The 15,337-nt window shown below is 43.6% G+C and overlaps 1 protein-coding gene across 9 annotated transcripts in view; it reads left to right on the forward strand.

Annotated features, from left to right (window-relative positions):
• ADCYAP1R1 (ADCYAP receptor type I) overlaps window positions 1-15,337 on the forward strand; it is a 187,799-nt gene that overhangs the window by 113,881 nt on the left and 58,581 nt on the right. For 4 of the 9 annotated variants that reach the window (XM_058181027.1, XM_058181026.1, XM_058181028.1 and 1 more), the window contains exon 17: window positions 2,396-2,588. In XM_058181027.1, coding sequence (XP_058037010.1) covers window positions 2,396-2,584 — 189 coding nt within the window. In that variant the 3' untranslated portion in view covers window positions 2,585-2,588. Of the gene's footprint in view, window positions 1-2,395; window positions 4,368-7,730; window positions 9,911-15,337 lie in introns of those variants that run through there. The other 5 variants (XM_058181023.1, XM_058181029.1, XM_058181031.1 and 2 more) reach the window with 2 other exon arrangements.

A 15,337-nucleotide genomic window follows, 5' to 3' on the forward strand; every position in this document is an offset into this window, starting at 1 on the left:
TGTATTAGACAAGAGTCCAAGTCAGGCTAACATTTGTCCTAATGTCAATACAGGTAGTCCTCAAGTTACCACAGTTCATTCAGTGGCTGTTCGAAATTAGAAAGGCAGTGAAAAATGTGACTCATAACCATTTTGTCACCCTTAACCAGTGATGGGATTCAGCCGGTTTGCACCAATTTGCTAGAACCAGTTGTTAATTTGTTAGAAGATCAGTGCCTGATCTTCGGACCTTTTGCCGTGAGCTGAAAACGCACCTATTTATTCAAGCGGGACTGGCTTAAATTTTAGTGGGTTTATTTATATTTTAATGTTTTAAATGTTTTAAATTCGGCCACCTTATAATATGCTTGTTTTAATTTCTTTTAATGTTTATATTGTGACTTTTACATGGCTGTACACCGCCCTGAGTCCTTCGGGAGAAGGGCGGTATAAAAATTGAATAAAATAAATAAATAAATAAATGTGCAGTTCGAAGAACCGGCTGAATTGCCTGGGCCTGACCCCACCCTCCTGGCATTCCTTGCCTGGCCCCACCTCGCCCCTCCCTTCCTGAGACCCCCCCCCCCTGAGAAAATGACCTGCCTCAATATTCCATGTACAACTTTGGCTCAGGCAGCTGAATTCCACGCTCGTTCCCTCTTTCTGCAAAGAGAAGAAATTGCAGGAAGGTGCTACCAAGCTGAGAATAGGGCCTCAGAGGACACCATTCATGATAAGCGCATGGTCATGTGATCAAAATTGAGACACTTGGCAACTGACTCATATACACAATGGTGGCAGCGTCCCCTTTTGTGACCTCCTGACAAACAAAGTCTCTGGGGAAGCCAGATTCATTTAACAACCGTGTTACTAACTTAGCAACCGCAGTGATTCACTTAACAACTGCGGGAAGCTGGTTTCACCGTTGACTATGAGCATCAGAAACTTGCAGAAGGGGATCACATGACCTTAGGGAGACCAAAAACCGTCATAAATATGAGTCAACTGCCAGGCATCCAAATGTTGATCACATGACCATGGGGATGCTGCAACCTATCGCCATGGCCACTTTTGTAAGTGTGAAAAACCATCCTAAAAAAAAAGCCATTTTTTTTTCAGTACCGTTGTAAGTTCAAACGGTCACTAAACAAATGGTTGTAAGTAGAGGACTACCTGTAACCTTGCTCAGTTGTCACCCGTGCTAGAGACTTCAGAGCCATGGTAGTCAGGTGAAGGGCTTAATTCAGGTTTGCAGAAGGATCTGTAGGCTTGGTGAAGTCAAGGATGCAGCAGGAGATAAGCCATTTATTGGCCTCCACTTGGCACAACAATTGGACACACACACATACACACCCATATACACACAGAGCATTCTACACAATTTATACCCCATGTGGACAAATCTCTCATTTGGGTTACTTCTGGTGCCTTGTTTAGATCAACGCACACGTTTAGGAACCTCCACAGAGGGCCTCTGCCAGTTGGTTGGTGTGCATTGCAAACCATCCCCATTCTTGCACCGATGGGGCAGGTGCCAGTACTTTTAATTGTGCCCTCCATCTTCCAAAGGTTGTCCCCACACTCTTGTAGATCCTGCTGCATGTGCACGGAGACTCCTGGCTGCTCTCTGAACTTGGTGACTTTCTTGCAGATCTTTCATGACCCAATTAGGTAAGATCAGTGCTAGAAGGGAGTGGATTGCTAGCTTTTACAGTAGCACTGATGATGTTACCTAGTTGGGTCATGAAATGTCTGTAAGAAAACAACCAGGCTCAGAAAGCATCAAGGACCCCACAGTCGTCGTCCTCCTCCTCCCCCTCCTTCTGCTCCTCTTGCTCCTGCCCCTCCTCCTCCTCCTTTCCTCCACAAACCCTGTTCCCTTTTAACACTGATGAAGTTACCTAGTTGGGTCATTAAATGTCTGCAAGCTCAGAGAGCATCAAGGACTTTACACTCCTCCTCCTCCTCCTCCTCCTCCTCCTCCTCCTCCTCCTCCTCCTCCTCCTCCTTCTCCTCCTCCTCCTCCTCCTTCTCCTTCTCCTTCTCCTCCTCCTCCTCCTCCTTACCTCCATAAACCCTGTTCCCTTTTAACGCTAATGAAGTTATCTAGTTGGGTCATTAAATATCTGCAAGAGAACTACCAAGCTGAAAGAGCACCAAGGACCCCACGGTTAAACCCTGAGTTGTAAATATTCTGGTCAATTGGTTAATCCTTGCTTCCCCAGTTTGTGGGTAGGGATTCAACCAGCTTAAGGAGACGCCCCCTCTACCCTTATATCCTTCTGCAAACCTCCAACTCAACATCTTTTCCTTCTTGTCTTTTGAAAGTGTTTATGAGCAGCATGTCCCGTCCCCTCCACTCCCCCGATGTCCGAGTACATTAAAAAAAATGACCTCTTAAAGTTTCTCCCTCAAGGTGCAATCCGAAATCAAGAGAAAATGGCGGAGCTGGAAAGTCAACCGTTATTTTGCTGTGGATTTCAAACACCGCCATCCCTCCCTGGCAAGCAGCGGTGTCAACGGGGGGACTCAACTGTCCATCTTGAGCAAGAGCAGCTCGCAGATTCGGATGTCCAGCGTCAACGCCGAGAACTTGGCCACATGAGCCCGTAAGACCCCGCTTCTTCTCCCGCGACCACGCCCTCCCAAAGAGAGAAAGAACGATTAACCCTACTTTGGACACCACGAAAGGACCATATTTAGCCCTAAATATGATGGCTTTCAGGGTGTTACTTCCGTCTGCCTTTTTTAAAAATAATAATAATAATAAACAAATCCACCTCCCTTTGATGGAAAGTTTCTGGGGTTCTGAAGCTTGTCATCTCTGATGGGTGGAAGAGGAGGAAGAGGTTCCATCTAGGGGAACAAGGTCCTCCAGACCAAAATCACCTCGATAAACCCGTTGTCCCAAGAGTTGAAACCCTCCCATCACTTCCGTTCCTCATTTCCCTGGTACCATTGATGAATTTTTGGGGTCTCCAAGATGAGGTCCATGAGTTAACATCTCATGAAGTTGGGTGTCTCACGTCCAAAAGCTTCTGATCCTAACATCTAGGTCCTCTTTTGGGACTTAGAACGTCACGCAAAGTAATGGTTTTCACTTACCTTTGCTACCAGTTCGGAACTGTGAGGGCGTGTGCACTTGCTTTGCTCGTGCGCAGCATTTCTGCGCATGCGCAGAACCTCCTGCGCATGCGCAGAGCTTCCATGATGACATCTGGGTGGTTGGGCAGAGCCTCCCGCCTCTACCGGTTTGCCTGAACCGGGGTGAACCGGTAGAAACCCACCACTGGTTTTGCAAACACTGAGCCAGGGGTGACCCCCCTTCCCCCCAATGGTGGTGGGTCACAGAGACGGATCCTACCAGAATTGGTTGAGACCCTTCATTCCTTAACCACCTCATTCCTCAGATGGAAAATCCCCCAACCCTACAAGTAGAGGGTCTCAGATTTTCCCTCTTTGGGAAAAACTATTTTGCTTTGTTTTCTTTTGTTAAGCTATGAATCTTCTAAAATGGCCGTCTCAGTACCATAGAGTTATATTTTTGGAAGCAGATGATTTTTTTTTCTTTCCTTGGTTGTTGTTTTTTTTAAAATTGAACTAATATGGAGATAGATATATGTATTTCCCGACATTAAGTGCTGATTAATTCCAGAGATATCTTTTCTTCCAAACTTTCAACACGAAACTTTTCATGGCTAACGATTGACAGAAAATAGGGGGGACTTAAAAGGGAGGATTGGGGTTGACTATCAAAAGGTGTGTGGGGGTGTGTGGTGTGCTACCAAGGCAAGGTTCACCCCAAAAGGGTAGATGGGTTATATAGTTGGAAGAGGAGATTCATTTGGGGGGTCAAGAGAGCCACCTGCCTTTTCTTCCTCCTTCCTTCCTTTTTTGTTTCCTTCCTTCCTTCCTTCCTTCCTTCCTTCCTTCCTTCCTTCCTTCCTTCCTTCCTTCCTTCCTTCCTTTCTTCCTTCCTTCCTTCCCCTCTCTCTCTTTTCTTTCTCTTTCTCTTTCATTTTATCTTTTTCTTCCTTCCTTCCATCTCTTCCTTTCTCCCTCCCTTTCTCTCCTTCCTTCCTTCCTCCCTTTTTCACTTTTGTCTTTCCTTTCTCCTCCCTCCCTACTTTTTCCTCTCCCTCCCTCCCTTCCTTCTCTCCCTCCCTCTTCCTTCCTTCCTTTTTTTGTTTCCTTCTTTCCTTCCTCTTTCTCTCTCTTCCTCCCTCCCTCTTTCTCTTTTCTTTCTCTTTCCCTGTCATTTTTATCTCTTTTCCTTCCTTCCCTGCATCTCTTCCTTTCTCCTTCTCCCTCCCTCCCTCTCTTCTTTTCTCCCTCCCTTTCTCTCCTTCCTTCCTCCCTTTTTTCATTTTTTTTCTTTCCTTCCTCCTCCCTCCCTCCCTCCCTCCCTCTTTTTTCTTTTTTTCCTCTCCCTCCCTCCCCCTTCCTTTCTCCCTTTCTTCCTCCTATTTTGCACAGCTGGAGTATTTTCTATGATTAGCCATTATTATTAGTAAAAAAGAAAAAAAGAAAAAGAGGGCGGATTTTTTTTTATTGAGGCTTGGAAGGAAGAAGTGAGGTCTTCTAACCCCTACCTTCAATTCAGAGCCACTTCTTTTGCGTAGCTTTTCAGCCGAACTCATCCAACAACGTCCGTTTTTTTCGCGAGACTCTGTGTAATGCACGACAACTCTACAGAGAACTTTTGTGGTGTCTCGTGGGCTGTGTGACTCTCTCCTCCATGTTTCAAGATCCTCTCTAATCGGTGTGACTTCATATGTGTGTGTTTGCGTGTGTGTGCATACCTTAAAGAGGACATATCCTACTTTATTAAAATGGTAAGGAATAAATGCTCACCACATTTATTAAGAAATGGAAGAAGAAATTCTGTTTAATAAAAGGTTTGGGAAAGGAAAAAGGGAAAATGCTTAAGTTGCTTCCTACACATTGAGTAGCGTGAGATTCTTTGCACCTGCTCCTTCCACCCTGCAGTTTTGGGGTGTTTTCTACTACAGGTAGTCTTTGACTTATGACCACAACTGTGCCCAACATTTCTATGGCTAAGTGAGAAATTTGTTAAGTGAGTTTTGGCCCGTTTTACAACCTTCCTTGCCACAGTTGTTAAGTGAATCACTGCAGTTGTTAGTCACACGGTTGCTATGCGAATCTGGCTTCCCCATTGTCTTTGTTTGTCAGAAGGTCGCAAAAGGGGATCATGTGACCTCAGGACACTGCAGCCGTCATAAATACGAGACAGTTGCCAAGCATCTGAATTTTGCTCATGGGACCATCGGGATGCTGCAATGGCCGTAACTTTGAAAAATGGTCATAGGTCATTTTTTTTCAGTGCCGTTCTAACTTTGAACGGTCACTAAATGAACTGTTACAAGTCAAGGACTACCTGTGTAAAGAAGGACAGGATAAAATGCCATATAACCATTGTCGCATAATTCTTTGGTTCTCCAGGGTGAACCTCAAGGTTTCTCTTGGAAGCAACTTATCTCTCCTTATATAAGCCACAACCGAGGTTTTCATTTTGGCTTATACTCAAACTCACTTGTATATTTGGTGTAGAATCTACAGTAAAGCAGGATTTGAATGCTGGACAGGCTGGGTTCTAATTGTCCTGAGCTATCCTTGGCAAAGCTGTCAGTACCAATGCATTGATAGTTTGCATCCCTTCCTCTGTTGTGCAACTCCTTCCTCCCTCCCTCCCTCCTTTCCTTCCTTCTTTCCTTCCTTCCTCCCTCCCTCCTTCCCTTCCCTTTTCTTCCTTCTTTTTCCCTTCACTTCCTTTCCTTTGTCCTCCTCTCTCTTTCTTTCCTTCTTTCCTCCCTCCTCTTTCTTCCTCCCTTCCTTCCTCCCTTCATTCCTTCCTCTTTCTCTCTCCTCCTCCCTCTTTCTTTCTTTCTTTCCTGTCATTTTATCTCTTTTCCTTCCTTCCCTGCATCTCTTCCTTTCTCCTTCTCCCTCCCTCCCTCTCTTCTTTTCTCCCTCCCTTTCTCTCCTTCCTTCCTCCCTTTTTTCATTTTTTTTCTTTCCTTCCTCCTCCCTCCCTCCCTCCCTCTTTTTTCTTTTTTTCCTCTCCCTCCCTCCCTCCCTCTCCCTTCCTCCCTTTCTTCCTCCTATTTCGCACAGCTGGAGTATTTTCTATGATTAGCCATTATTATTAGTAAAAAAGAAAAAGAGGGCGGATTTTTTTTTATTGAGGCTTGGAAGGAAGAAGTGAGGTCTTCTAACCCCTACCTTCAATTCAGAGCCACTTCTTTTGCGTAGCTGTTTTCAGCCGAACTCATCCAACAACGTCCGTTTTTTTCGCGAGACTCTGTGTAATGCACGACAACCTCTACAGAGAACTTTTGTGGTGTCTCGTGGGCTGTGTGACTCTCTCCTCCATGTTTCAAGATCCTCTCTAATCGGTGTGACTTCATATGTGTGTGTTTGCGTGTGTGTGCATACCTTAAAGAGGACATATCCTACTTTATTAAAATGGTAAGGAATAAATGCTCACCACATTTATTAAGAAATGGAAGAATGTTTAATAAAAGGTTTGGGAAAGGAAAAAGGGAAAATGCTTAAGTTGCTTCCTACACATTGAGTAGCGTGAGATTCTTTGCACCTGCTCCTTCCACCCTGCAGTTTTGGGGTGTTTTCTACTACAGGTAGTCTTTGACTTATGACCACAACTGTGCCCAACATTTCTATGGCTAAGTGAGAAATTTGTTAAGTGAGTTTTGGCCCGTTTTACAACCTTCCTTGCCACAGTTGTTAAGTGAATCACTGCAGTTGTTAGTCACACGGTTGCTATGTGAATCTGGCTTCCCCATTGTCTTTGTTTGTCAGAAGGTCGCAAAAGGGGATCATGTGACCTCAGGACACTGCAGCCGTCATAAATACGAGACAGTTGCCAAGCATCTGAATTTTGCTCATGGGACCATGCAATGGCCGTAACTTTGAAAAATGGTCATAGGTCATTTTTTTTTCAGTGCCGTTTTAACTTTGAACGGTCACTAAATGAACTGTTACAAGTCAAGGACTACCTGTGTAAAGAAGGACAGGATAAAATGCCATATAACCATTGTCGCATAATTCTTTGGTTCTCCAGGGTGAACCTCAAGGTTTCTCTTGGAAGCAACTTATCTCTCCTTATATAAGCCACAACCGAGGTTTTCATTTTGGCTTATACTCAAACTCACTTGCATATTTGGTGTAGAATCTGCAGTAAAGCAGGATTTGAATGCTGGACAGGCTGGGTTGGGTTCTAATTGTCCTGAGCTATCCTTGGCAAAGCTGTCAGTACCAATGCATTGATAGTTTGCATTCCTTCCTCTGTTGTGCAACTCCTTCCTCCCTCCCTCCCTCCCTCCCTCCTTTCCTTCCTTTCTCCCTCCCTCCTTCCCTTCCCTTTTCTTCCTTCTTTTTCCCTTCACTTCCTTTCCTTTGTCCTCCCTCTCTCTTTCTTTCCTTCTTTCCCTCCCTCCCTCTTTCTTTCCTCCCTTCCTTCCTCCCTTCATTCCTTCCTCTCTTTCTCCCCTCTCCTCTTACCTATTCCTTCCTTCCTTCCCCTCTCTTCTCTTCTCTTTTTTTCTTTCTTTTCTTTCGCTTCTGTCTTTCTTTCCACCCTTCTCTCCTCTCCTCATCCTTCCCTTCCTCCCTTCTCTCCTTGCTGCCTTCCTTCCCTTTTCTTCCCTTCCCCTCCCCTCCTTACTCCCTCCCTCTCTTTCTTCCACCCTCCCTCTCTCCCTTTCTTTTAGAGAACACCAAGAACCCCCCAGAAAGAGAAAGCCAGATAAGCTGGGATTAACACCAGACAAACGATCAAGCAGAAAACAATACCTTAATCAAGGAATTACTAAGGCGAAAAATCGCATCTCCACTAACATTGAGAGGGCAAGCCACTTTTGTAAATAAACAAAGAGCAAACCGCCTTCCCTTCTAGCCCTGACGATGTTACCTAGTTGGGTAATGAAACGTTTGAAAGAAAACCACCAAACTCAAAGATCATCAAGGGCCCCGCAGTCCTGAAATTAAAATAGTTGGGTGGGACAGCAAGAAACCGAGGACTGAAACCGAAGATTGAAACAAAGTCCTTTCCAATTTTGTGGTACAAATCCTCAATTAAAATGCCTAAAATTGTAGCAAGAAATACAGACATCATACTTTTAAAACACTTGTTACAAATTAAACAGATAAATATAGGCAGTCCTCAACTTACAACCATTCACTTAGTGACTGTTGAAAGTCACAACAGCACTGAAAAAAAGGGACTTATGACCATTTTTAACACTTCTGACCATTGCGGTCCCATGCGGTTCCCCCCCCCCCCGTGGTCATGTGATCAAAATTCGCTTGGCAACTGACTCATACTTATGACAGTTGCCCGGGGTCACATGATCCCCTTTTGCGACCTTCTAACAAGTCAAGTCAATGGAGAAGTTAGATTCAGTTAAGTACCGTGTGACTAACTTAACAATTGCAGTGGTTCACTTAACAACCGTGGCAAAGAAAGGTCGTAAAACAGGGCAAAATCCCCCCTGTCAGCCGTCTTGCTTAGCAATGGAAATGTTGGACTCAATTGTGATCGTAAGTCAAGAACTACCTTTGCTGGAAAATTAAAAAGTGAATGGATGGAAGAATTCACATATTGCATTTCTTTCTCCTAAAAGTTCAATCTCTCTTCCTGAAATCTCTTAAAAGAGAAATCTTAAATTAAAGCAAATTTAAATCTGTATCTCTTGCTAGAGAGTAAATCATATGGACTCACAAGTAAATTCCATTAGCTTCCCAAGGTCTTACTACATAGTAGACGTTTTAAATTTGTTATTTATATTTTGTATATTTTCTGTTTTAATATGGCTGTAAACTGCCCTGAGTCCTTTGGGAGAAGGTTGGTATAGAAATTAAATTATAAATAAAAATAAAAATAAATAGTAGACAATTGTCACAGGATTACACACAGATATACCTTGTCTTACGACTACCATTGAGGCAAAAATTTATGAGAAAACCACCAAGGTTCCTTCCAACTCTGATATACTGTCATTCAAATACCCAGCAGGGCTGGACCATCAAGCAAAGCGAACCCAAGTTCGTAATTTTATACAATTTTATGGACTCAAGTTAAGCAAGACATTTGTTAAGTGACTTTTGCCCCATTCTATGACCTTCTTTGCTATAGTTGTTAAATGAATCACCGCAGTTGTTAAGTTAGTGACATGGTTGTTAAGTGAATCTGGCTTCCCCCATTGACTTTGCTTGTCAGAAGGTCGCAAAAGGGGATCAGATGCCCCCGGGACACTGCAACCGTCATAAATATGAGTCGGTTGCCAAGCATCCAAATTTTGATCACGTAATACCCATGGCATGCTGCAATGGTCGTAAGTGTGAACATTGGTCATAACTCGCTTTTTTCAGTGCCGTTATAATTTCGAACGGTCACTAAATCAACTCGTTGCAGATCGAGCACTACTTGTAATTAATAAACCAGTGCCAAATTGCTTTAGAGTAAGCCCATTGGGCGGAGTGGATTTACTTTGGAGTAACTGACTTAAGATCCTCTGGACTGGTATTTTTGAATCCCAGTTTCACAACGTTTTGTGGTTGTGGGAGAAGTTCCCAGTTGCTCTTCTGCACAGAAACATTTTGTTATGTTTGTTTTCTCTTGATTGTCCAACAAAATGAATGTATTTGCTGAATGAATGAGTCAAGCATCTCTTTTTTTCATTTGTCAGGCGGTAGAAACTTAATGGCCAAGATTTGCTTCTAAAACTGATGTAAATATCTCTTTTGCGTTGAAACTGTGCTCTGTTTCTTCTTCTTTTTTCACTGTGAACTATCTTTTGGAGTTTGAGGATCTATGTTATTAAAAAAGAAAAAAAAAAAGCAAGTGTAATTATAACAAAGATATTGAGAATAAAATATTTGTTGTGACACAGTCTTGAATTTTTTTTTTTAAACGATTCTCAAAACAGAGGGATTAGGATCTATCTGTCAATTATATTTCTAAGCCACTTAATTCAAAAACAAGTTCCTTTCTATACAACACAGCCTTCATCTTCTCTTGACTTTGTAGACTGAAAATAACTCCAGATAGTTCTCGAGTTACGACCATAATGAAGCTTGCCCATTACGATGATAAACAGTCGCAAAATGAATTTCTTTTTTTGCGGTGGTGTCATTAGATGAGCGTGGCAGTTGTAAAAGAAATGCCATGATTGTTAAATGAATTGATCATTCAATATCTTGCTCAATAGTAGTAACTGTGAGAGGGATCTTGGAGTCCTAGTGAACAACCATTTAGATATGAGCCAGCCGTGTGCAGCAGCTGCCAAAAAAGCCAACACAGTTCTGGGCTGCATAAACTGAGGGAGAGAATCAAGATCACATGAAGAGTTAATACCACTTTATAATGCCTTGGTAAGGCCACACTTGGAATATCGCATTTAGTTTTGGTCGCCACGATGTAAAAAAGATGTTGAGAGTCTAGAAAGAGTGCAGAGAAGAGCAACAAAGATGATGAAGGGACTGGAGGATAAAACATGAAGAACGGTTGCAGGAACTCGGTATGCCTAGTTTAATGAAAAGAAAGACTAGAGGAGACATGATAGCAGTCTTCCAATATCTCAGGGGCTGCCATAAAGAAGAGGGAGTCAAGCTGTTCTCTAAAGCACCTGAGGGTAGAACAAGAAGCAATGGGTGGAAACTCATCAAGGAGAGAAGCAACCTAGAACTGAGGAGAAATTTCCTGACAGTTAAAACAATTAATCAGTAAGACAACTTCTCTCCAAAAATTTTGGATGCACTGGCAGTTTTTAAGAAGAGCTTCGACAACCACTTGTCTGAAATAGTATAGGGTCTCCTGCTTGAACAGTGGGTTGGACTAAAAGATCTCTCCACGGTCCCATCCAACTCTTCTGTTATTCTATTTTACGTGATCCCAATGTCAAAAATTTAGCACTCTTCCTTAACTGATATACTCCAGATGTGTGTGGACTACAGCCAAGCACAATTGCTAGGAATTCCGGGAACTAAAATAGTCACATTTGCATTAAGGCAAGAGATTATTTTCCTAATTCAGAGGTTCTGATGTCAGAACTTGTTAAAATAAATCAAGGAGGGAGGGAGGAAAGGATAGAAAACGGGGAAAGGCCACTTCTGTAACACACTCACCAAATATTTGAACCAATCAGGAAAGAAAAAGAAAGAGCGAGAGAGAGAGGGAGGGAGGGAGGGAGGAAGGGAGGGAAGGAAGGAAGGAAGGAAAGAGAGGGAGGGAGGGAGAAAAGAAAAAGGAAAGAAAGAACGAAAGAAAGAAGGAAGGAGGGAAGGAGGGAGGGAGGGAGGAAAGAAAAAAGGAAAGAAAGAAAAAGGAAAAGGAAAGAAAGAAAAAAAGAAAGAGGGAGGGAGGGAAGGAAGGAAAGAAAGGTAGGGAGGGAGAAAAGAAAAAGGAAAGAAAGAACGAAAGAAAGAAGGAAGGAGGGAAGGGAGGGAAGGAGGGAAGGAGGGAGGGAGGAAAGAAAAAAGGAAAGAAAGAAAGAGAAAAAAAGAAAGAAAAGAAAGAAAAAGAAAAGAAAGAAAAAGAAAGAGAGAGAGAGGAAGGAAGGAAAAAGACCCACACTGTGACACTCACTCTGTATACAGTCATCTGAAATAATTGGGAGGAAGGGAGGGAGGGAGAGATAGGGACAAAATCTCTATCTATCTATCTATCTATCTATCTATCTATCTATCTATCTATCTATCTATCTATCTATCTATCTATCCACCCATCCATCCATCCATCCGTCTATCTCTCTCTCTATCTCTCTCTCTGTATCTATATCTATACCTACCTATTCAGAAGCCAGTTTTAGATCACCTGACCAAGACATTTTCACACACAGAGACACACACACACACCCTGAAGTTTCTATTTCTTCTGCTTTTGAGATTGGCTGAGAGGTTGCCTTCGTTTGTTCTGGACTCCTGCCCCAGGGACCCCCCACCCCCTCCAGTCAAGATGGCGCTGGAGATACACCCACAGTGCTTGGCCAAAGAAGATGTTACGTCCCCCTCTCCAGTTCACAGAGAAGACGCAGAGACACGCGTCCACAGTCCTTTATATTTGCAACAGACCTGATTTTCCATAGTGAAAGCAAGACTTGGCACCTACAGTGCAAAGGCCTGCCAAGTTCCGAGTTCTTTATCTCTTACGGAGACCGAAGCCCACGTGTCCAAGATCTGTTGCCAAGAGCACACAGAAAAAAAGCCTTTGCACAGTCCAGGCCTTTAACTCCCAAACGACCGATCTGCAGTTCGCACTTGGTAGCTTTTGTCCGTCACCAGGGCCAGATGGCAACTCCACCCACTTTTATCCCCTGTGGCTCAGTGACTCAGCACTCTCTGGGCCTGCCACACCTCTTCCTTTGCTGCGCACGCCTCTCTTTCCGACGCTGCCTAGGATCAATCCAGGATTGATCCTCCTCGTCCTCTATCTGTGGGGGCTCTGACACTCCTGGCCTTCCGCTGGCACCTGAGGCGTTGCCAGGAAGGAGGGACCTAAAGAGGGAGGCCTTGTCGGCTCCTCTCCCTCACTCTCTGAGTCATCCTCCTCCATGAGGACAGGCTCGGGGACCGGAGTCACAACAGAAGACAAGATGGTAGCCAGGATAATATAATGGCCACTCCACCTGTTTTATACATCAAAACCAGACAGAACTGTCATATTTTAAAACTATTTAAAATACATTAAAACACTAAAAAAAAAACACCCCACAAAATAATCAATATATAGTTAGTTAGTTAGTCCTCGGCTTACAACCATTCGTTTAGTGACCATTCTAAAGTTCCAATAGCGCTGCAAAAAAGTAACTTAGAATCATTTTTTCCCACTTATGGCCGTTGCAGCATCCCCATGGCCACGGGGCTTGGCAACTGATTCATATTTATGACGGTGGCCGTGTCCCGGGGGGGTCATGTGATTCCCCTTTTTGCGACCTCCTGACAAGCAAAGTCAATGGGGAAGCCAGGTTTGCTTAGCAGCCGTGTTCCTCACTTAACAATTGCTTTGGTTCACTTAACAACTGAAAGGCAGAAAGGTCATAAAATCCAGCATGATTCACTTAGCAGCTGTCTTGTTTGCCAAAGGAAATCTTGAGGCCCTTTGCAGTCTTAAGTCGAGGTCTAACACTAAGCAGTTCCAGCTCTTTGAGGCATCAAGCTACCGTATTTTTCGGAGTATAAGATGCACTCTAGTTTTTGGGGAGGAAAATCAGAAAAAAGCTGATTGGCAGGTGGATCGGCCTCCCGGAATACCTGCAATCAGCTGTTTCCAGAGGTGAATTTTAGCAACAGGTTCCTTGGTTGTGAGCTCTGTGCCTTGCTTTTTTTTGGCTTTTTTTTCTGACTCTGAAAGCCTCCGAAACAGCTTCAGAAAAAAAGCCTCTGAAACTCTTGTTTGGAGGCTTTTTTTTTGAAGCTCCATTTGGGGGCTTCTTTTCTGAAGCTCCGTTTGGGGGCTTTTTTTCTGAAGCTCCATTTGGGGGTTTCTTTTCTGAAGCTCCATTTGGGGGCTTTTTTTCTGAAGCTCCATTTGGGGGCTTCTTTTCTGAAGCTCCGTTTGGGGGCTTCTTTTCTCAAGCTTTGTTTCTGATGCTTTTTTCAGCCTCTGAAACCTCCGTTTGAGAAGCTGGGCAGGGCTACATTCAGAATATAAGATGCACCCAGATTTTCACCCTCTTTTTTTGGGGGGGGAAGGTGCATCTTATACTCCGAAAAATGTGAGACATTTTTGGGGGAAAAAATCATGGACTTTCGGCCATCAAACTCAGTGCTTTTATTGATAAACTAAATGTTTAAATACCTGCAAAGGAACAGAATATTTGAAGCTGTGACCTGAAGCAAAGTGGAAATTCACATTAATGGTGGCTGATTTCACGTCTTTGGGGCAAGAAGGTGGAATTATCAGAATGAGACGAAAAAAGAATGACCATCCAAGTCCATCTTTATGGCCCAACTTATTTTGAACTCTAAATGATGATTTTCTAGCAAAAAGAGCCCTTTGGTGACGAATAGACTTCTGTAGTAAATAATGGTAATCCTCAATTTACGGCCACAACTGAACTCCAAATTTCCTTTGCTAAACAAGCCACTTGTTAAGGGAATTTTACGATCCACTTTACGATCTTTCTGCCTTTCGGTTGTTAAGTGAATCGCCTCAGTTATGAGATTAGTCACACGGTTGTTAAGCGAATCTGGCTTTCCCTTCTGACTCTCAGAAGGTCGTAAAAGGGGATCGTGTGATGCCAGGACACTGCCACCGTCATAAATATGAGTCGTGTTGCCAAGGGTCTGAATTTTGATCATGTGACCACGAAGATGCTCCAATAGTTGTGTGAAAAACAGTCATGTCACTTTTTTCAGTGCTGTTGAAACGAATGGTCACTAAATGAACAGTCCTAAGTCGGGTGTACACTGTTTATCAGTGTACAGTGATAAACAGTGCAAGATTTTACATGCCACGAAGCAACGACAAATTAATCAGTGGAACAACTTGCCTGCAAAAGTTTTGAATGCTCCAACACTGGAAGTTTTTAAGAAGATGTTTTGATAGCCATTTGTCTGCGGTGGTATGGAAATTCCTGCCTGAGCAGGGGGATGGACTAGAAGACCTCCAGGAGTCCCTTCCAACTCTGTTATTCTACATTCTATTCAGTGATCAATGGATTTCTCTTTTTTATATTTCCTTTCTCTCTAACCTCCGTGCTATTTTTTTCCTTACACACAGTTTATTTATTTATTTATTGTTTCAATTTCTATACCGCCCTTCTCCCAAAGGACTCAGGGTGGTTTACAGCCAAAGTAAAAACAATTAGTACAATTTTTAAAACCAGTTTAAAAGAAAATTTAGAGTTGGTCGAAGAACTTAAAACCAATAAAACCCCTTATTAAAACCCCACTAGGCCAGTCCTGCACGGTGAAACAAAAATGTTTTCAGCTCGCGTCGAAAGGTCCGAAGATCAGGGAGTTGACGGATACCTGGTGGTAACTTGTTCCAGAGGGTGGGAGCCTCCACAGAGAAGGCCCTCCCCCTGGGCGCCGCCAGCCGACATTGACTGGCCGACGGCACCCCGAGGAGAACCTCCCTATGGGAGCGCACTGGTCGATGGGAGGTCTCCGGTAGAAGCAGGCGGTCCCGTAAGTAACCCGGTCCTATGCCATGGAGCGCTTTGAAGGTGGTAACTAACACTTGAATTGCACCCGAAAGACCACCGGAAGCCAGTGCAGCCTGCGCAGGAGAGGTGTTATATGGGAGCAACAAGTTTAGGATGAGGTTCCAAGCTTTTGTGGGTTTTGATACAGGAAATCTCACACTATAATAAAT

The sequence above is a fragment of the Ahaetulla prasina genome, chromosome 4 (assembly GCF_028640845.1).
Source record: "Ahaetulla prasina isolate Xishuangbanna chromosome 4, ASM2864084v1, whole genome shotgun sequence".
Classification (NCBI taxonomy): domain Eukaryota; kingdom Metazoa; phylum Chordata; class Lepidosauria; order Squamata; family Colubridae; genus Ahaetulla; species Ahaetulla prasina.